General features: G+C 40.7%; 1 protein-coding gene across 1 annotated transcript in view; it reads right to left on the bottom strand.

Annotated features, from left to right (window-relative positions):
• Positions 1-688: 688 nt before the first annotated feature.
• Positions 689-22,847, bottom strand: part of LRRC8C (leucine rich repeat containing 8 VRAC subunit C) — a 120,900-nt gene continuing 98,741 nt past the window's right edge. Inside the window, exon 3 of the mRNA XM_066268611.1 lies at positions 689-5,539. Within this exon, the coding sequence (XP_066124708.1) occupies positions 3,266-5,539 (2,274 nt within the window). The 3' untranslated portion in view covers positions 689-3,265. The remainder of the gene's footprint in view (positions 5,540-22,847) is intronic.

Here is a 22,847-nt window from a genome sequence, read left to right as displayed (position 1 = left end):
AATGAACTTTTCTTACAGAATTAGGAAAATAAATAAAAGTAAAGCTACTCTTGGAGAAAATGGCAACGAGATGTAAAGAGATCTTCTCTTTTGTAATATCACAGATCATATTGTAAGAACTTGAACTTTCTTATCCCAAGTAAACCAAGGAAGATTCCAGGTTGTTTAAAAGCCCCTTTTGACAAAGATGGCTTAAGAGATAGATAAGGAAATACCTCTAAATCCTGGCAGGCATATTCTCCATACTTTCTGAAAAGGCAGGATGTCATGTAAATGATTAGAACTCATTACCATAGCTACACGGGGAACGCATGGCAGGGGAAAGGTGGGTGAACAATAAAAACAACATTACATTTGCAAATAACAGGTTTCACTATATCAAGAACCTCTATATTAAAAGTGTTGTTAAAAACAGAACAAAATGAAAACAACACATTACTAGTTTTCTGAGGTGTGGTCTTAGGTGAGTTCTGTTGGAATTTACTTTTTGCTCTGTTTCAACCAGACCATCAGTCAGACTGTTCTACACTTAACAGTTGAAACAGACCAAAAGTATACCTGCTATATGGGCTTCAAGCAGCCATAGGAGTTTTACTACATATGGTGCTTTTATATTTACATTAGCAGTTTCCCATGAATCCTATAGAGGTTGGAGTAACAGAGCTAGCTGCTCTTTCTGGAGCAAGAGCACTTGTAAAATAGGAAAAGAGATTAGGTAAACACGCTTTTATATGAAGTTGATCTGTGAAAGGACTTTTAAAAAGTCAGCAGTTGTTACCTGAGTTTCCCATTTAAAGGCTAAATTGTAATTGAATGCTTTTTACTTAAGAATGTGAACAACAATCTATAATACTAAAAGGGCCAGAGTCAGAAAATTTTGACTCAAGATAAAGTTTGAGAATTTTGAATTCTTATAAAAATCTAATAGAAATATCTATGAATTTTCCTTTTTAGTTAAAATAAAGTCATAGGATTATACTGATTCACTGGATGTTAGAGCTTAGGTTAAGGGTCAGCCTACAAAATCATTAAGAAAGCAAATTATTTTGGAATTTGAGCAGTTGTTATAAATGATAAAATAATTATTAGCAACTTACTTCAGTTATGAATCCATGAGACTGAGTTAACACCAGATAAAGACTTCAGCATAAATATGATTTTTAACCTGAATAGATCCCTTTTGAGGGTGATACAGAAAATAACTATAAATTTTATACAGAAAAATAGTGCACCCAGTGTTTGAACAGTTATTGAAGTTTATCTTGCAACAGGGTATTTTTGTCATGCTCAGCTACGGACAATTTTCCAGGTTTTTTGTTTGTCTGTTTATTTAAAACAAGGTTATGTTTCTAAATATAGCACATTGTTCATAACCAGGATCCTAACAATAGTCTGGAATTGAGTATTTTATCCTACAAGAAACATAACCATGTTACTATTTTAGACATATTGTTTCAAGTACAGGTCCAAATAAATCAGCTATATAAAATCATCATTCAAATAGAGCAGAAATAGTGAAGCACTTTGGTCTACATGATTAGATTATTTGATAAGCAAAAAGCAACTTTTTCCCAAATTCTTCACCCCATGATGTACTGCAACATTAAAAACATGACTGAGGTACAGGTATCTGCTGAGTAGTTGCTCTAGCTGTATTTCGTATGACTGAAAGAAGCACTGAGCAAAGTCACCAGGATCAAGGAGCAAATTTTAAAGGCAGCATTTTGAAACCCAAAGCATCTTCCTACTTTCTCTTATTGTTAAGTCACAAAATTTTCTTAGAGGAGAACAGGGCTTGCAAAATGGTCAATGTGATTTGGTAAAGAAAAAAAAAATTCCATGATCAGTAGCAATGGTCTTGGATTGAGGGCACAATTAGTGTTTTCATTTTTCTGATCCACACAGCTTAACAGTTAGTGAAAAATTTGCCCAAGACCCATACTATGTTGGATTTTTTTAAGTACAGACACATAAAAGCTCTACTAATCATCAGGTAAAATTATTGCTAAGTGACATCCACTTAGCAATTTATTCACATTTTAGCAAAATGTAACAGAACCATTCTATATGAGATACTTATTCTAAGCCAAAGAGAGTAGTAGTTAGGGTTCCTGTGCTTGCATCTCAAGCACTCACAGCAAGGGCAGACTTGAGGGAAACTGATTAACATATAATGTATATGTGGATTATTTTGTGCAACAGGCAGAATTTGAATAGAATCCACTGCCACTCTGCCCAGAGGAACCAGCGGGCCTGACTGCGGGCACCAGCTCTTTAACAGAGTGCTTTAATAGTGAATTTTCCCCTATCTGATGTATTTACATATCAAGATATCAAAGATGATTAAATTATCCAAAACCAGGTTTCTAATTCTATAATTTTTAAATTTAATTACCTATTTTAATGAAAATAAATCTAGTTTCTTTCTCTAAGGTTGTTCACCAGTGCTACATAGCTATATTGAGATTGGGGGGGGAGCCTCTCTACTTAGTTTTCAAATATTTTTAAATGTTAGTAAAAATGGAAATCAGTTAAATTGTAAAGGACCAATTCAAACATGCCAACTATGGAAGATTATTGTCTTCACTTGCTTAAAAAATCCTTATCTAAGGAAAACCTTAACTGTCAGGTATATAAAATGTAATTTAGGGTTCTGTTCGAGATGGGAGTAAATTTAAAAATCATAGTCTGTGACAATGCACTTATGTGAATTTAAACTCCAGAAAAGAGTGTTTTACAGAATGAGGGGCTTGGCCAATGGAGAAGGCAGCTGGTATTAAACTAGCACAGATTCCTTGGTACACACAATGACAACAGAAGCAGAAGCAAGGAACTGTATAGGTGTAAACACGCTAATGACCTTGGCAAAATATCTTCCTCTATTTAAAAAAATAGCAAAAAGCATGCAACTTAAAATTCTATCCCTTTCATAAGAATGAACTGAAAAAGACCACCACCACCACCAACAACAACAAAACAAAATAAAAAACAACAACAACCGGATGGAACCATCTGTTTCTGTCAGTAGAAAACAATGATAGGTACATTAGGTTCCAGGACAAATAAAACTTTAAAATATTAATACTGAAAAAATACAATTAAATTTTTATTAAAAAATACATACTCCTTATTCAATTTTTGTGTACATTTTGTTTTGTGTGAAAAGAAAAAAAAAACATAAAATAGGAAAGGCATTAAGACTACCTAATTATTTATACTGTATTTGGTAGAAGCATGTTTCAGTCAAACTTTAAACAAAAATAAGTTATTCTGTTTTCATTTGCTCCCGGACATCGGAAGGCAGCGTTTCAAACAGAGCATCTTCCACAACTAAACCAGCTCTCTTCAGAGCGCGACAGTCGCCCAGTTCGGGAGGGAGGATTTCAAAGTGATTGCCTTTGACATCTAAGTAGGAAAGAAATTGTAAATTTCCAATTTTTGGTGAAAGTACTGACAAGCTGTTTTTCCCAATCTTCAAAGTTTTAAGTTTCTTGCAGAAATAGAGTTCATCTGGAAGGCTCTCCACTTTGTTACAAGTGATGGAAAAATACTGTAAACTTTGTAGAACGCCAATTTCTGGTGGGATAAAGCGAATATCGTTGTAGGATAAGTCCAGGTATCGGATTTTGTTGCATAGGAAGAGGTGGGAGGGCAGCACCTCTATTTTGTTGTGACTGAAGGACAGGCGCTCCAGGCTGCTGAGCTTCTTTATATGCTCTGGGATATAGGTGATGCTGTTATGCCAGAGTTTCAGCACTGTTAACTTCCTCAAGTGCTGGAAGCTCACAATTTCTTCTATAGATTTCAGATTATTTTCCTTGAGGTCCAGTTCCTGGAGGCTGAGCAGGCTGAACACAGCATGAGGAATGCGCTCCAGGTCACAGTGGACCAGCTCCAGCTCTGTCAGATTGGTCATCTTCTTTAAATTGTTGAGCATCACCAGCTTGGTGCCATCGTTATGAATACACATCTTTTGGAGGTGGCTGGAAACATCAACCACTGCCTGAGGGATTTTGGAAATGTTGCTTTTGATAGAGAGGATTTTAAGGCTTTTGAGATCTCGTAGAGAATCAAGGGTGACATTTTTGGAAATATCGTGACTTAGAGAGCCAACCAGGTACAGTTCTTCCAGATTCCGGAGTCCATACATCCAGGGGGGTAGCTCTCTCATATCATCAAACTTGACGCTCAAGACTTTGAGGTTCTCCTTCAGGAAAGAGAGGGCCGCGCTGTGGATTTTGACCGAGCACTGGTGTAGGGAGAGCTCTTGGAGATTGTCCAGCTGCGCAATGGTGGCTGGTATCATTACGTTCTTAATGATCTCCAGCTTTAGAGACTGTAGCTCCGTAATTTCAAACACAGTGTCTGGAAGGCCAGAAAGCATGATCAGAGGCAGTTCCAGCCGGTTGTGAGCATTTGTCTGTAGCTTCTGCCTCAGTTTATCAGGAGTCCACTCATTATTTAAGTTCAACTGCTTTAATTTGTTTTCACTCACTTCAGACAGGAACACTGCAAACCTCTTGGAATATAGAGGGTCATATTGATCTATCATGTGAAGCATAAAAGCAAAGTCATTTTTCACGTCTGGAATATCATCGATTCCAGTCTCCTGCCTGACATACTCAAAAGAGTACTCCCTTAGAGATCGGTAGAACAGCCAGTATAAGGTGTAAAGGCATGTCAGTCCATAGATACTTACAAAGCACAGGTAGCAGAAGGAGAGTTTTGAGAATAAGTGTGCCATGGTATGGTTGCAAGAAAAGTTCTTATATCCAGTCATGTCCTGAATATCAACATTACAGTCCACTGTAAATTGGACCTTGGAAACCAGGGCACTATTATATGCAATGATGATTAGGAATTTGATAACTTTAAGTACAGTCTGGCGAACGTACATAGCATATAGTATATCACCTTCTTCTACATGCAGCCTGAACTTCTTCACCTTCTCAAATAAGGCCTTGGCTTGCTCCCCTTCTTTCTTATCCAGAGCCCCGGCAGTGGACTTGTCTACCACAAACTTCTCAGGAATTGACTTTAACGACTGAGAGTTGACCAGGTTGCCTTCTGGACCAGACTGGGTGGTGTTAGACCTGCTCACATTGTTCTTCCTGTTGTCCTTCTCTTCTGAGTCCTCCCCGGACACTTCTGATAAAGCCCGTGTGGTCCAGGGAGAGTCAAAACACTTCCCCAGGATGGAGATGAAATGTTCTATTTTGGAGCTGGAGCCAGGGAATTTGAACCAAAAGTTGCTGCAGAGCATGAAGACCAGGGTGTGGATGAGGACAAGGTAAGGGAAATATTTGGCATACCAGTGGAGGGCTCGCTCATAGCACATCTGGTTTATAAAACTGTACTGCTGAAGGTCCAGGTCTGTCTTCAGTCCCTTCATTTCCACAGTGACGGGGTTAGTCGGAGATGGCTTCGGCGGAGGCAGCGGGGTGGTTCCGGCCGCTGCTTGAGAGACATTCGAAACAGAAGAGTAGTTCTGAGACGGCTGAACTCGTTTTGGAAGGCAAATTATCTTGTCTTGCATGACCTGAAACACAAATAATATTTTCAAATTATATTATTCAAAGAGCTCTCATAATGTCATTAGTGCAAAGAAAGCAGCAATAACAGCCAAATAAATGTCCATTTCCTTTGTCTGGAGAATACAATGTTCAATTCCAGCATAAAGGTTTTATTCTTAACCCACATGTTGGAAAAATGAAATTATGACTTTGTTAATCATGTATAAGTTTAGATATAAAACACAGCAGTTTTGTTAAGACATAGAACAATTTACAGCAGAATAAATCTTTAAAGAACAGTCATGTATTTTTTAAAAATTGCATTTTTTTTTTTTTCTCTCATGGGGCCTGGCAGAATCAGCCACTGGTCTGGGAAGTACCTCCCTTCATCAGGCTCTATCTTGAATTGAAGGCTCTTAAAGTCATATCAGCTGTGTATGAGAAGTAAAAGGATTGAATGGAGGAAGTATAGAAGAAATTCATGTCTTTATCCTTACCCCTTTTCTTCCTACCCATATCCTGGACTACAACCATAGACAAATGTGAATGGCTTAAATATTCTGGGAACTTCCTAAGCTTTCACAGAAACCATTTCTTCAGAGAGAGGTGAGAGAATAAACAAGTGTTCAATAATAAAACAATTATGTTTAAACTTGCTGGCTTTTCACACATATTACACTCAGAACTTCTATCCCTCTATAATACTTCAATTTGTTGAAAAGAATATTAAACCAATCATAAGGATGTCCAGCAGTCTCATAAGATTGCACTTTGGGTACGAGACAATGGATCCTTTGTGAAGATTAGGTGGCCGAACACACCTTGCGCCAATCTGGAGGAATCACCCCAGGGTGAAATACACGTAAGTAGAACTCTATGAACAATAAGCAAACCATTCAGAGGAGGAATAATAACCAAGGAATTGACAGCAATAACATGTGAAACTAATATTGCAGGAAAAGTCTCCTTTTGCCTTAAAATATCGAATGGCTAGAAATCCACAGTGTTTAGTAATTCTGCAACAGCAAAATGTTTAGTGATTTTGTAACAGCAAAGCTCTTTATATCGATTAGAGAAGTAGAAACCGAAGCCACTGCAAAGCGGACTGCTAGAGGCACAAGCTGGTGACATGGGAGACACAGCTCACCAGGAAGAAGTACAAGGTTTGACAATGGATTGGAGCATCCAACACTTAGACTCCCCGATACTCAGGAAACCACCAGTACACACTTGCTGAGAAAGAGGAAAGAGAATCTATCTCGGACTCCAGCTCAGAGTCATCACAGGCCTGGGTGTGAGCCACACCTCTCCTAGAGATGAAGATAAGGATGGTTGTTATAGCAGTGACAGCAGCAAACTTCTGTTGTAATTAAATATTATGCAAATGATATTCTTCTAACACCATCATGAATATTATTAATTCTTTTAACTTGCACCTTAACCTGATAAGGCAGGCACTCTCATTATTCCCATTTCACAGATGAGAAGACCAAGGGACAGAAAGGTTTAAGTCGTTTGCTAACGTCATCTTGCCCAGGCCACCTGGACCCAGAGCACACATTCCTATTTTATTTTACTGAATTTCTAGGATGAAACCAAAAAGGTCCCAATCTGAGTTTAGTGTAAATTACAAATTACCTCATATGAATTATTCCGGTTTTAGGGGAAAAGTTTACTACGTCTTATATCCTAAGAAGATAACCATTTTACAAAAGAGGTTAAGGGAAGAGGAGCAAGTTTTACCACAAGATTTATAACAGCTCTGTCCTGGAATATAAAGCAGGGGACTACAGCTTACTATATAAATCTAAAGAAGGCAGAGACGAGGCCCTGGCCAGCTGGCTCAGTGTTGGCCAGGCATGTGGGTGTCCTGGGTTCGATTGTTCAATTCCCAGTCAGGACACACAGGAGAAGCGCCATCTGCTTCTCCACCCCTCCCCACGACCTTTCTCTCTCTCTTCCCCTCCTGCAGCCATGGCTATAATGGTTTGAGCACATAGGCCCCAGGTGCTGAGGATGGCTCTGTGGAGCCCCTACCTCAGGTGCTAAAAATACCTCTGTTGCGAGCATGGCCCCAGATGGGCAGAGCATCAGCCCCAGATAGGGTTGCCAGGTGGATCCTGGTGGGGTGCATGCAGGAGTCTGTCTCTCAATCTTCCTTCCTTTCACTTCAAAAAAGAAGAAGGAAAAAAAAAAGCCAGAGAAGAGTAACAAATGTGACTGCATTCAGAGGATTCAGTGGCTATAGACATGTGAGAATTGAGCAGTGGTCTTCAGTTTTATTATCTACCTGTGTCAGAGAAAAAATGTTGAGCATGCCCATTCAGTTTATACATATTTATTCATAATCATCTCCATAAAATACTCTCAATCTCCATGCAAAATATAAGAAAAACTTAATTTATTTCCCTTTAAGATAAACATAAATAAAACTTTTATTTTTATCTCATATCTCAATGGTGCACCTTTCACCTCTTTTGGGGACAAGTACTCTACCATGGAAACTCCAGGAACAGAAAATAGCAGGAGAAAGCCTAGACAAATGCCAGACTATCTTGAAGGAATGTAAAAGAGAAACAAGTAAGAAATTCAGTGTTTGTGTCATGTTCTGGATGTTTTCCTATTCATGGTATCATTAAATGCTTCAAATCTGCGAGTAGGCAGAAGGTAGGGGCTCAAGACCAGCAAGGAGAAGGGAGTGCTTCCCTGCGCACTTCTCCAAGAGTGACGCCTTTGAGCTAATATGCTAATATGACATTTTTAGTGGTGTGATGAAAATACAGAAGAGTAGGTGTGAAAACAAGATCAGTTAGAAGGTAAAAAGGCAGGCGCTTCTTTTTTTAAATTTTATTTATTCATTTTAGAGAGGAGAGAGAAAGGGAGAGAGAGAAAGAGAGGGAGAGAGAGAGGAGAGAGAGACAGAGAGAGAAGGTGGGGAGGAGCTGGAAGCATCCACTCCCATAAGTGCCTTGACCAGGCAAGCCCAGGGTTTCGAACCGGAGACCTCAGCATTTCCAGGTCGACACTTTATCCACTGCGCCACCACAGGTCAGGCCGGCAGGCGCTTTCTTAAGGTACTAAATTGCTGTTCGACAACCAGGCAGACCCATTACTGTTCCTCTGCCTTGCCCTTCCCCAGGCTTGCTCCTAACAATCGAAAGATGATAGCCCTCTGCACCTTGGTTGGATAAGTTCCAGGTTATGTACTGCACCAGAGTGCCCGGCTAAGGGGCAAGTAAGGGCTGATATCCTGCTTGGCTCACCTTGTTTGGTTGTGTGCCCTTGCAGAAGTGGCCACACAGTGGAGATGCTTTTTTATATTCTGAACCTGATCAGTGCCTTCTGCCATGCTAGGGAGGCAGGTCATATTCTTTCCATTCTACAGAAGAAACCAACCAAGGATCAGAGAACTTAGGTTCAGATAGCTAGAAAATTATATAGGGGGAATTTAAACCTATCTTTTCTACAGCCTGCTATTCTTCCACCACTCTACACCCTCACTTCACCAAGCTTCTGCGAGGATGCCTCACAAAGAACGACCAGCGTAAGAGGGTAATTAATGCATAAATGATCTCCAGAAGTTCTTTTCAGCCTCTGACATTATATTCTCTTTCAAGCTTCACAAAGATAAAATTTTTTAAATGTGCCAACTTAAATTTCAGGAGCATATCACCACATTGTATCTGTGCCTATGTGTTTATATATAAATATATAATTTTTTGCTTAATCCCTTCACCTTCTAGCATTCAATCCCCCAACCCTCCCATGATAAAGTGTGCAGACGATGTTTTATTGAGTTATACACTTAAAACCTGTACCCCAATACATTCAATAAAAAAAAATTCTGGAGGGTAAAGACAGTGCTCTATTTTCCAGAAGTTGTTAACTTTTAAGAACTGAGCACAGAACAGAAAAAAATTCTGAAATTTAGTCATGAACAAAAAGAACTGCTCGTGCTGCTAAGAAAACATTTTCTAAGAAGACTCCAGCAGAGACGCCGCTCAGTATAAACTGAGGAAGATGATGGCAAGTTGTCTAAACCAAAATGATGAAAAGGAACAGGGCAGGTTACAGAGCTCAACAGTAAAGAGTGTGAAGATTTAAACAGTAAAATAGCCAAAAAGGAGAGGAAGAAACACTCTATGTTTAATGGAACACTACAACTCTGAGAGAACTAGGAGAAGGATCAGTATTTTCAAATGTAAAGGGAAAGAACACACAAAAAAATAAGGCAGACAGGATTTGTTTGTGTATGTATTGGGGGGAAGCCCTGGCTGATTGGCTCAGCGGTAGAGTGTATGTAGGCTCTGTGTGTGGAAGTCCTGGGTTCAATTCCCAGTGAGGGCACACAGAAAAAGCGACCATCTGTTTTTCCATCCCTCCCCCTCCCCCCCCCCCCCTTTTTCTCCCCTCTCCTGCTGCAGCCATGGCTCTAAAGGTGAGCAAAGCTAGCCCCAGGTGATGAGGATGTCTCCGTGGCCTTTCCTCAAGCACTAAAATAGGCCCAGAGAGGTAGAGCATTGCCTGGTAGGGAAATTGCCAAGTGGATCCTGGTTGGGGTTCATGTGGGAGTCTGTCTCTGCCTCCACTTCTCACTTAATTTGAAAGAGAGAGAGAGAGAGAGAGAGGGAGGGAGGAAAGGGTGTGTGTGGTATTTTTGTAAATAACAGCAGCTTGTAAGAAATTTAAAATTCGTTTTACCTTTTTCTGCTCTTTTGAGAAGTTTGCCTAATTGCACCTACATATATAGCAGGTCTTCACATAAGGCTGTTCATTCAACATCCTGTTTCTTTATCTTTTTTTAAAAAATTCTGTATTCGTTTCAGGTACACAGAATAGTGGTTAGACAATCATATACTTTACAAAGTGATCCACCCACTATTTCAAGTACCAACCTGGCACTGTACAGTTCTCACAATATTGTTGACTATATTCTCTATGTTGTACTTTATATCCCTGTGACAATTCTGTAACTACCAATTTGTATTTCTTTCTTTCTTTCTTTTATTCAGTGATAGGAGGGGAGGCAGAGAGACTCCCGCATGCGCCCCAACTGGAATCCACCTGGCAAGCTCACTAGGGGTGATGCTCAGCCCATCTGGGGCATTGCTTCGTTGCTCAGCAACCAAGCTCTTCTTAGCACTTGAAGTGGAGGCCGTGGAACCATCCTCAGTGCCCGGGGCCAACTTGCTCCAGTGGAGCCATGGTTAGAGGAGGGGAAGAGAGAGAGAGAGAGAAAGAGAGAGAGAGAGAGAGAGAGAGAGAGAGAGAAGCGAGAGGGGGAGGGGTGGAGAAGCAGATGGGAGCTTCTCCTGTGTGCCCTGACCAGGAATTGAACATGGGACATCCACATGCCGGGCAGATGCTCTACCACTAAGCCAACCAGCCAGGGCCAACTTGTATTTCTCTCATAGCTGGTGGCTCAGACACCGAGTGAGAATAGCTTGGTTGATTCGAGCATCAGCCCAAGATGGGGGTTGCCAGGTGAATCCCGATAGGGAGTCTGTCTCTCACCCCTCCTTACACTTAAAAAAAGAATTTATTCTTGTATATGGTATAAGAAGGTGGCCTAGTTCCACTTTTCGCATGCATCTGTCCAATTTTCCCAGTACCATTAATTGAATAGACTATCTTCAACCCATTATCCATACTTGTCTTCTTTGTCAAATATTAATTGACCCAAAGATGTGGTTTATTTCTGGGCGCTCTCCATTCTGGTCCATTGATCTATGCGTCTGTTTTTATTCCATTACCATGTTTTCTTTTGATTATTGTAGACTTGTAGTATAGTTTAATATCAGGTAGTGTGATATCTCCAACTTTGTTCTTCAGTTTTTTTTTACTTTTTATTTTTATTTATTCATTTTAGAGAGGGAGGGAGGGAGGGAGGGAGGGAGGGAGGGAGGGAGGGAGGGAGAGAGAGGGAGGAGGAGCAGAAAGCATCAACTCCCATATATGCCTTGACCAGACAAGTGCAGGGTTTTGAACTGGCAACCTCAGTGATCCCAGGTTGATGCTTTATCCACTGCGCCACCAGAGGTCAGGCACTGTTCTTCAGTTTTAAGATAGCTGTGTGTAAAGAAAACCAGATAGAAGGTGACAGAAGACAATTTAGCTTTGGGGGAGGGGTATACAGCACAATCAAATGTCAAAACAATCTAGAGATGTTTTCTCTCAACATATGTACCCTGATTTATCAATGTCACTGCATTAAATTTAATAAATTAAAAAAAAAAGATTTAAATGTGATCAAGATCACATTTCCCTGATTGAAACATTATTTTATGTCAAGCACATTTATCTCTGGCAAGAGTGTAATCTCAAGAATGTTCAAACTTGTAATAAACGAGGTCATCAAAAAAAAAAAAAAAAAGAGATTGCTGTGTGTATGTAGAGTCTTTTGTGGTTCCATATAAATTTTTGGATTATTTGTTCTAATTCTGTAAAAAATGCCACTGGTATTTTAATAGGAATTGAATTGAATCTATAGATTGTTTTGCATAGTAAGGACATTTTATTTTATTATTTTATATTTATTTATTTTTTCAGAGGGAGGGAGAAAGAGAGAAAGAGAAAGTGGGGAGCAAAAGGGGGGGAGAAGAGGGAATCATCAACTCGTAGTAGTTGCTTCCTGTATGTGCCTTGACTGGGCAAGCCTGGGGTTTTGAACTGGTGACCTCAGTGTTCCAGGTTGATGCTTTATCCACTGCACCACCGTGGCTCAGGCAGTATGAAGATTTTAATAAAGTTAACTTAACCTATCCACATACAGATGCCTTTTATTTCTTCTTCTTGTCTGACTGCTGTAGCAGAACTTTCAATACTAGGTGGAATAACAGTGGTGAAAGTGGACATCCCTGTATCGGCCATGATTTTAAGGAAAGCGCTTTTAGTTTTTTCTGTTGAGTATGATGTTAGCTGTGTGTTTGCTATATATGACCTTCATTATGTTGAGGTATGTTCCCTCTGTTCTCACTTTACGAAGAGTTTTTTTTTTTATCACAACTGGGTACTAAATTTTGTCAAATGTTTTTTGTGCTTCTATTGATATATGATTTTTATCCTTCATTTTACTTAGGTGGTGCATCATGTTAATTGATTTTTAAAATTCCACTTGATCATGGTGTAGGACTATTTTTTATGTATATGATCTTTTTTAAGATGCAGTCTGCTAATATTTAGCAGTTGAGGATTTTTGCCTCTATATTCATCAGGAATATTGGCCTATAATTTACTTGTGATGTTTTTATCTGGTTTTGGAATCAGGATAAAGCTGGCCTCACAAAATGAGCTTGGGAGTCTTCTCTCCTCTTGAATTTTTTGGAATAGTTTGAGAAAGAGTCTTTGAGTGTTTGGTAAAATACACCTGGGAAATAGTCAGTCCAGGACTTTTGTTGGGAGTTTTTTATTATTGCTTTGATTCTGTTAGTTGTAATTGATTTGTTCAGATTTTCTGATTCTTTTTTATCCAGTCTCTGAAGATTATATGTTTATAGGAATTTATCTATCTTTTTCCCAGATTGTCTGAATGCTGGCATATAATTCATAGTATTTTCTTATAATTCTTTGTATTTTTGAGGTGTCAACTGTCACCTTTCACCTCTCTTCGTATTTCTGATTTTACTTATTTGGTTCCTCTTTCTTTTTTTTCTTGATGAGTATGGTTAAAGGTTTATCAATTTTCTTTATTTTTCAAAGAACCAGCTCTTGGTTTAATAGATCTTTTATATTTTTTTTAATACACTATTTTGTTTATTTTTGCTCTGATCTTTGTTTCTTTCCTTATACTTGCTTTTGGCTGTTCGTTGTTCTTTTTATAGTTTGTATAGGTGTAAGGATAAATTGTTTATTTGAGATTTTTTTTGAGGTAGGCCTATATTGCTATGAATTTCCCTTAGAACTCATTTTGCTGTGTCCGCTAGATTCCAGGTTGTCGTATTTTCATTTGTCTCAAGGTGCCTTTTGATTTCTTCCTTGGTTTTATCCTGTACCCACTCATTTTCATTGCATAAAATATCTTTTTCCGTTCCTTTATTTTCAGTCTGTGTATGTCTTTCAGTCTGTGGTGGATTTCTTGTTAGATAGCACATGTATGAATCTTTTTTTTTTTATCCATTCAGCTATCCTATGTTTTTTGATTCAAGCATTTAAGCCATTTACATTTAAGGCAATTATTTATAGGTACATAGTTACTGCCATTTGATTTTCATATTTATGTTCCTCCCCCCACTTTCTTCTTAAGAAAATCCCTTTAATATTTCTTGTAATACTGGTTTGGTGGTGCTGAACTCCTTTAGTTTTTCTTACCTGGGAAACTCTTTATTTCTCCTTCAATTTTTGTTTTGTTTTTTGTATTTTCTTTTCTGAAGTTAGAAGTGGAAAGACAGACTTTTGCATGTGCCTGACCAGGATCCACCCGGCATGCCCACTAGGGGGTGATGCTCTGCCCATCTGGGGCACTGCTCTGTTGCAGCCAGAACCATTCTAGAGCCTGAGGCAGAGGCCATAGAGCAGTCCTCAGTGCCCAGGCCAACTGTGCTCCAATGGAGCCTTGGCTGCAGGAGGAGAAGAAAGAGATAAGAGGAAGGAGAGGGAGAAGGGTGGAGAAGCAGATGGGTGATTCCCCTGTGTGCCCTGGCCAGAATTGAACCTGGGACTTCCACATGCTGGGCCTACGCTCTACCTCTGAGCCAACTGGCCAGGGCCTGCCCACTTTTTTTATGTATGTCTTTATCTCTTTGGCTATTGTAAATACAGTGTGTTCATAAAGTCATGGTGCACTTTTGACCGGTCACAGGAAAGCAACACAAGATGATAGAAATGTGAAATCTGCACCAAATAAAAGGAAAACTCTCCCACTTTCATACCTATTCAGTGCAGTTCGATGTGGGCTCGCTCATGCACAGATTTTTTAGGGCTCCTTAGGTAGCTATCCCATATAGCCTCTATAGACTCATCACTGACTGATGGCCTACCAGAACGGGGTTTCTCCACCAAACTGCCGGTTTCCTTCAACTGCTTATCCCACCAAATAATGTTATTCCTATGTGGTGGTGCTTTGTGATAAATGCGCCACTATTCACATTGCACTTTAGTCACGGACTTGAATTTAGCGAGCCACAGAACACACTGAACTTTCCTCTGTACCGTCCACATCTTTTTTTACATTTTTTATTTATTCATTTTTAGAGAGGAGAGAGAGACAGAGAGAGAGAGAGAGAGAGAGAGAGAAGGGGGGAGGAGCTGGAAGCATCAACTCCCATATGTGCCTTGACCAGGCAAGCCCAAGGTTTCGAACCGCCGTCCACATCTTGACTGGCATGGCCGTGGGCTGCTCCGCTGTATACACGGTGTTATGTCATCATCTGCACATGTGCACATGCTGCCACATCATCCTACAGAAACTGGGAGGGTTTTCCTTTTATTTGGTGCAAATTTCACATTTCTATAGTCTTTTGTTGCTTTCCTATGACTGGTCAAAAGTGCACCATGACTCTACGGACACACTGTATATGAACTTTAACTTCATCGTTTGTTTCAAAACTTAGTTTCACCTTAAGTGAATTAATATTTCAACTGCTGATTTTGTTGAGAGCTTTTCTTAGCACAGTTTTCTTAATGTGTTCTGGGTGTTAGGCTTGTTCTCAAAATGAGATTGTTTCCCATCACTTCTCACATGCTCTTTTGTGGCTTCCTGCACCCAACTGCCAGCTCCTGAATCTACCATTAGGACTTATCACGGGATTTTGCTGTTACACTGTAATGTCAGTGGATTCTCATGAATCCACTTGGGAGACGGTGGGCAGGCTGACTCAGTTCCTGGTTGGGAGGCACCCCAAAGGCACAGTTTCCTCTAAGGCACCAGATCCAGCAACCAGTTAATCGCTATTCTTTTCAGCTTCCTTTTGGGAATGGGGGCCTTTGGCTTCAAACAGCAGCCAGGCTCCAGGCCCTTATCTCACTCAGTGCATTTTTCGTTCCCTTTACTGGCAGGAGTTGAGCTAAGCTGGCTGCTATTGCCTGCTTTTGGATGACAGCCCAACAGTTGCTTGGCCCCACTCAGTATTTCATCCCTGCCCCTCAGATATGTGTATCTTGTTTTTGAGTCCACGTGCACACTTTTGTTATCTCTCTTTTTATTTATCCATCATGGCTATAATCATTGAACAGAAGGAGTACTCTGAAGTGTATGTAATACATGCTTTACTATCTTTTTTATTTTTTTATTTTTCTGAAGCTAGAAACGGGGAGAGACAGTCAGACAGACTCCCGCATGCGCCCAACCGGTATCTACCCGGCACGCCCACCAGAGGGCGATGCTCTGCCCCTCCGGGGTGTCGCTCTGTTGCGACAGGAGCCACTCTAGCGCCTGGGGCAGAGGCCAAGGAGCCATCCCCAGTGCCCAGGCCATCTTTGCTCCAACGGAGCCTTGGCTGCGGGAGGGGAAGAGACAGAGAAGAAGGTGAGGGGGAGGGGTGGAGAAGCAGATGGGCGCTTCTCCTGTGTGGCCTGGCCAGGAATCGAACCCGGGACTTCTGCACGCCAGGCCGACGCTCTACCACTGAGCCAACCGGCCAGGGCCGCTTTACTGTCTTTTCCAGAAAACTGAGTGGATGTGTATGTGTTTTAAAATAAAAATTAGGCCCTGGCCAGTTGGCTCAGCGGTAGAGCATCGGCCTGGCGTGCGGGGGACCCAGGTTCGATTCCCGGCCAGGGCACATAGGAGAAGCGCCCATTTCCTTCTCCACCCCCCCCTCCTTCCTCTCTGTCTCTCTCTTCCCCTCCTGCAGCCAAGGCTCCATTGGAGCAAAGATGGCCCGGGCGCTGGGGATGGCTCTGCCCCAAGCGCTAGAGTGGCTCTAGTCGTGGCAGAGCAATGCCCCGGAGGGGCAGAGCATCGCCCCCTGGTGGGCAGAGTGTCGCCCCTGGTGGACGTGCCGGGTGGATCCCGGTTGGGCGCATGCGGGAGTCTGTCTGTCTCTCCCCGTTTCCAGCTTCAGAAAAATACAAAAAAAAATAAAAATAAAAAAAATAAAAATTAAGTTTCAGGACTAACATATGAAAAATCAGCATTCCGCATTCCATGGGTAGTTCTGGGCAAGGTAAACCTGTAATGCCAAACCCCCTTCTCACCAAAAAAAGGCTGAATGTCTTTACACATCTCCCACTAATGGCATGTAAAGCCAGTGGCCAGGGCTACTATCAGAGCAGCCTGGCCCATGCAGGTTCGCACTGGATTCGGACAGTCGGTAAAGAAACAATGGAGCCAAAAACTGGTGGGCCATAATCTTTAATCCTAGCTTGCACCTGGCGGGCAAGTATTGTAAAAACACACACTGGGCTCCAAACCCACTCATATTCAGTGCTCACAAAGCTACTGACTTATCCGAGTTTCCTAGAATCAAAGGTTTCTAGCTCACCAGACTTATTCACCTCTGTTCCCCATCTCCTTCCTTCTCCCTGCACAAACTCTGCACAAACTGGCTTCTCACTCAACACTCTGCTATCTTGGCTGCTTCTCCTGGCCACATGGCCTCTTTCTGCTCTCTAATGCTAATCTCAGGAACCAAGAGAGCAAGCTCCCGTTCTGCCCCTATTTTATAGTGTAGAAATCCAAACCTTTAATCCAATATACAAAATAGGGAAGTCTCTAATACAAAGTCACATATCTGAGTCATGATGGGATTGTACCACCCCACATCAAAAAGGGTGGGAAAGGCTTAGTTCTAAAACCAAGCCCCAGGCTACAAGGATCCTGCCTGCCCACAGCCCACCCCCAACACACACTAATATCACCTAGGCAATGGCCTCCACGTAGGCAGCGCCATCTTTAACAAAGTGAGCATAATATATTTTATCTGCCCAACAGGCATATGAGAGTACTTATTTTCCTACAACTTCAACAATTACTAAGTCCATTACTCTATTTCTATGAACTGTATAACCCAACAATAGTTACCCTACTTTAGACTTTAAATCATAATATTGACTACATTATCACTGAAAGCAGTGAGACAGTTTGCTACAATGATAAAACTGTATCATTCCACTACGTTAATTTGTGATCCAGGTGTGTTCTTTAGATTGTGGTTCACGTATAAGACAGGGCTTTCACGTTGTTAATGGCGTGTGTGATAAAAACAGGTAGGCTGAAGCTGCAGAAAGGCACACTGGCAGATGTAAAGGTGATTAACTTCATCCTTTACTCTCTCCACTCCATCTATTTAAATGCAGCTACTTCCTGACGGTTCTACCCTGAAGGTTATCATGCAGATTTGCCCCCAATCTGACAGAACAAGTTATCTCACCTAGCAAAAAACAGATTGCAAAATCCTCCTCCCCTGGGTTTATTTATTGATACTAAGGACAGACTATACTTTATTAACTAAACTTATTGAATATCAACTGTATGCTAAGCATGATAAGAAAATCAAGGAGGCATAAGTAATGTTTGCTATTCTAAAAGTATTTACAATCATGTTGGAGAAACATAAATAGCCATATGAAGAGTCAAAGAGGAGTGCTAACAACGCAATGCATAAGCCAAGTGAATAGTGTAAGTACAGTGAGAGCTCAGGCTTGGAGTGAGTAGGAAAGGCTTTATGGAATAGGAGCACTTTCACTGGGACCTCGAAGCTACTGGCCTTAGGTCACTGGGGAGTATAAAGTCAGAACTTGTGGATTCTAGAGAGCAATGAAGGGTTGCCTTTGGGAAGAAGGAGGGAAAAGATAAAAAAGACAATGGTTGTTTTTCATTCTAGAGTGGACCCATTTTTCCTGGGAAAAGGGATGGTGACATAAGGGAAGAAAATTAATTTTCATTTCACTAAATTATCAGTTAATGTACAAACTTACTAAATCATGTTCTCCCAGAAACAAGGTGCTAGAAGACAAAGCATCTATTCTCAAGAGACATGACACTCATCTTTAACAGTATAGAATTAACTCTGAAAACGCAAATTTTGTTTCAAGGCTAACTACGTCCTAAAAATATTTTAAGTACAAAAAAGTCTTGGTGGGAAAGATAAGGAACAGAAAAGGCAGAGAAGATGGTTCCAAAGAGGGTGAATCTCTAAAAGCTTTCATTTGCCAGTAAATGTCTTATTCCTAAGTCTTGCTATTCTCCAAATCCTGTACATGAATACTTGGGGGCAATCATGAGCGAAGCATGAAAATAGACATCCCTGAGCACCACAAACACGGCATCAGTCTCTAGCACAAACCGGGGGCAATGGCAAAGCCTAAGTGCAGGGTGTGGCGTCTTCACTTCCTGCTGCTGGGTGCATGGTCTCTTCCTTCTTTTTACTGATGTTTCAAATGTATATGATGGACAGGAAGTAACACACTGGGCAAAGTTTAGATCCAGATAGTAAAGAGAGAGAGAGAGAGAGAGAGAGAAAGTTCGAGGCCAGTGGTTCTCAACCTTTCTAATGCCGTGACCCCACAATACAGTTCCTCATGTTGCGGTGACCCCAAACCAAAAAATAATTTTGGTGGCTACTTCATAACTGTAATTTTGCTAGTTATGATTCGGAATGTAAATACCTGATATGCATTATGTATTTTCCGATGGCTTTAGGAGACCCCGCTGGGGTTGCGACCCACAAGCTGAGAACCGCTGTTCTAGGCAAATTACCAAAATTGAAAGTGTTTATTAATAAACCTAAGGGTGGTATACAGAGTCTGTTTTTATTGCTTGATCATTTCCCCAATAGCAACAGAAGGAGAAAAAAAATATCACACCCTGGCACCTCTAATACATGGAGTTGATGTCTTTAGAAAAATATCTAAGGAACTAGAAAGATGAGCTGATTAAAATTAGAGTTTTTGAAGTTATGCATCCTCCTTGTGGTGAGGTATTAACAACAGTACACTTGCTATATGGTTTATCTGTTCCACGATAAAAAACCAGAGAGCAAGCACATCTTCTTAAGTCAAGCATCACCGGAAACTTCTAAGCTTAAGGAACATTAAATACCATCAGTCTGGTAGAACAGTGTTTTTCAACCAGTGTGCCGTGAGACATGGTCAGGTGTGCCATGGGGAAATTAAACATGGGTCCCCAAACTACGGCCCACTGCCAGCCGCCTCCATCAAAACATAAACATTCCCCTCACAATCCCTCCAGCTACCAGTGACAGGTAGAGTGGAGGCACAGGGAACGCTCACTGACCAATCACCTTCTAGGATTCATCCCGACCACTAGCTATGAACCAATAGTAGGCCGCCTCTCATCCACATCCAGGAAAGTCCCTGCTCGGATTGCCACGCACTTGCACTTGTTATTGTGTGGCCGTGGTGAGTAGTTGAAGCTGCTACTCCTCCCCATGGTCCCGATTTCTAATCCTGGTCAGGACTGGAGGTAAATGTTGCCACCACTAGATGAAGCCTCAGCCTCAGCTGGTTATGTCTATCCTGATGATGTATATAGATATTTGACCTTTTTCTTTTTAAAAGAGGCCCCCGCAGAGGGTGATATACAATGCATCACAATGTTATCTAACTTTAAAGCTAAAGTTTGCTGATCTTCCTTTGGACAGTTTTTGGTTATCTGTTGCCAAGGAGTTCCCCATTCTGGCCAACAAAGCTATTTTGACATTGCTCCCGTTTTCAACCACATATCTATGTGAACTGAGCTTCTCAAGTTTGACTGCGATAAAAACTAAAAACAGAAAGACTGAGAACTGTTGAGGAAGAGCTTTGTGTGTGTCTTTCTACCATTCCTGCCAGGATATCCCTTTTCTGTTCATCGAAACAGGCCCAGGTTTCACACTAAGTGAGTATAAATACATTTAGAAACTATATTATTAACTATATATATAATATGTACTGTGTTAGTGTCATTTTGGTAGGTGGTGTGCCCCAGGATTTTGTAAATGTAAAAAATGTGCCGCGGCTCAAAAAAGGTTGAAAATCACTGTGGTAGAAGACCTAAGCACTGAAAAACTTAGACCATAATTTCCTGAGTCATTACTGCACAAAACAAGAATATATAAACAGAACTAGAGTTTTTTATGACCTAATTCTCCCTCTGTCACAGCACCTGAGAAAACATAGTGTAATTATTATCATTTTACCTCCTAGATCCGTGAGCTCCTTAAAGGTAGGCTCCATCCTTCTTGACATAGCTTGGCACTAAGTAAGTATACAATAAATAAATACTGTGCCCCATCCCCAAAAGGAAAAGCAAGCACAACAATAGCAAGTACACACATTTATAAAATCAGATGCTAGTGAACATCTGGAAACATTTGCCTTCTAGCTACTTTCCTCTGAGATGAAACAATTCATTTCACACATCCTCCAAATTGCCAACTGATGTCAACCTAGTGATTCCTACAGCCAGAGCTTACTGCTGACTCATTTAAGATGCACAAAGGGTGCCAGCTTTGGGAGGTACTATCCATTTATTCCTAAGTAAAAACAAAACCATCCAATCTACATTAGGGTCATGTCTCCACCTGGTATTTCAATACAGGCAATTCTGCTATCACTGTGAATAGAAACACACTGACTTTTCCACAGCTAAGGATCAGTATACATACTACGAATATTATTATTTTTTTCTTAACTCTTGGTGAGTCTGAGACCTTCCAGCCATCAAGGATCCTTCATTTCCCTGATCTTAGTTGTATCTGCTTCCTCGTTTTGAGGAAAGTTGCTCTAAGGCACAAAAGGAATTAGAAAAAAACAATTTCAAAAGTGAGGGAGTGAATGAGATTCAAAACTGTTTTCATTTTTTGTTATAGCATTTTTCTATAAGTCATATGGACTAGTGAATTCTTTGACCCACGGCAATTTAAGATTTAAGTGCAAAACATTAGTTTTAAAGTCAAAACCACGTGAAAAAAATTCAGTGGATATAAAAGAACCATGAATAAACATAAAGAGCATGTAATTTATGATTCAGAGAAGAGCCAGTTTGTTTCAGTTGTTTGAAAATTTTGAAATATTTATAATTATGCTCTTGAAATAACGAAGGAAAAGCTCTTTTTGAAGCAGTCCCCAGGAACTGAACTCTAGTTCTGTACTGAACTGGCTGATTTCTGGACACCCGGTAGTTCACTCATAGATCTGTGAGCAGGAGAAAGAGGAAGAAAACTGAGAGTCCAAAGAGAAACAGAAATCCTCTGGATTGTCCACAGAATACAAACAGCACAAAGTTACAGGATTCTAAACACTGGAAGAATCCAAAAAACCAAAACTAAAAAAACTAGACTAAAAGGATATTTTTTTAAAAAATGATCATTCATTTTAGAAAGTTATTGTAATAGTCAAAGAATAATTTGCTAGAGTACTCAGCAATGAATGATGTCTAATGCCAGGCTGTGGTTTAGCCTATGTGAAGGAATAGATGGTATCATTTCTGAGAGAGAATAAGCTATGACATCACAGGTTTGCAGGTAAGACAAGAATCATGGCAATTCTTAGTCATTTAGATGGTTTGTATGGCAGGACGATTTAGTTTTTCAGTCACATGCTTTGTGGAATTAAACTATCTGGACTCCAGAAATACCACTAATCTGGATAGGAAACATTCCACACACTCCAGGCAAATAGATGTTTTGCCATAGAAAGTGAATTTCAGTTACAGATTTTTTCTTTTTCCTGACTTGTCTTGATAATCTCTGGCTAGAACTCAGTACTTCTCTTTGTTCCCCTTTCTCTCCAGGCGAAAGAAGGCTGGTAGAGATGTTAACATCAAAGGAAAACTATTGAACTCTGGTGCTCATAAACAGTTAAGGTTTTGAGTTCAAGTGCCTGGGACTCCCCAATGGACTATCTCTTTAGAGCTTCTCTTGGGAGTCATCACTGTGACATCTCTGGTCCTTGAAGCTGGTATAATGTAATGGGTTTGAAGCTGCCTGTCTCTTAGCAGTGCATCATACTGTAGAATAGCTCAGATAAGCTCTTCTCTTAGCTCTAGGGACAGTCAATAATCTCCTCCCCACTTCTCCCTTCCTTCTTTGGGCTTGGGCTCTCCTTCTTTTGGTCTTGGCAGGCAGAGATTAAAGTGCTGGGAAAAAGGATAAGGAGCCTTCATGAGCTGCCCTTCTGCCTTCTTCTGGTCCAGGTCACATAGGCTGTCTGACAGTGCTTAGCAGAGAAAGTCCTGTCACTTAGCTGAGGTCTGGCTTAGCTCACCAGAGACTGATAGTGAAGTTTGGGGCAGAGCTTAGCTTTCACTAAATGTTATTTTGCCTAGTCTTGTCTTCTGTCTATGCAGCTCCTACAGATTCCTCTGGGAGAGGGAAACAGGCAGATATGGGAGGGAAAAATTGGGGCATTTGGTTCTTGATCTTTGACTTCTCTCAATCTGTTGGCCAGAGATGC

This window comes from Saccopteryx bilineata, chromosome 3 (genome assembly GCF_036850765.1).
Source record: "Saccopteryx bilineata isolate mSacBil1 chromosome 3, mSacBil1_pri_phased_curated, whole genome shotgun sequence".
Classification (NCBI taxonomy): Eukaryota; Metazoa; Chordata; class Mammalia; order Chiroptera; family Emballonuridae; genus Saccopteryx; species Saccopteryx bilineata.
Note: the sequence above shows the minus strand (reverse complement) of the source record. Positions and strands in the feature narration are given on the sequence as shown.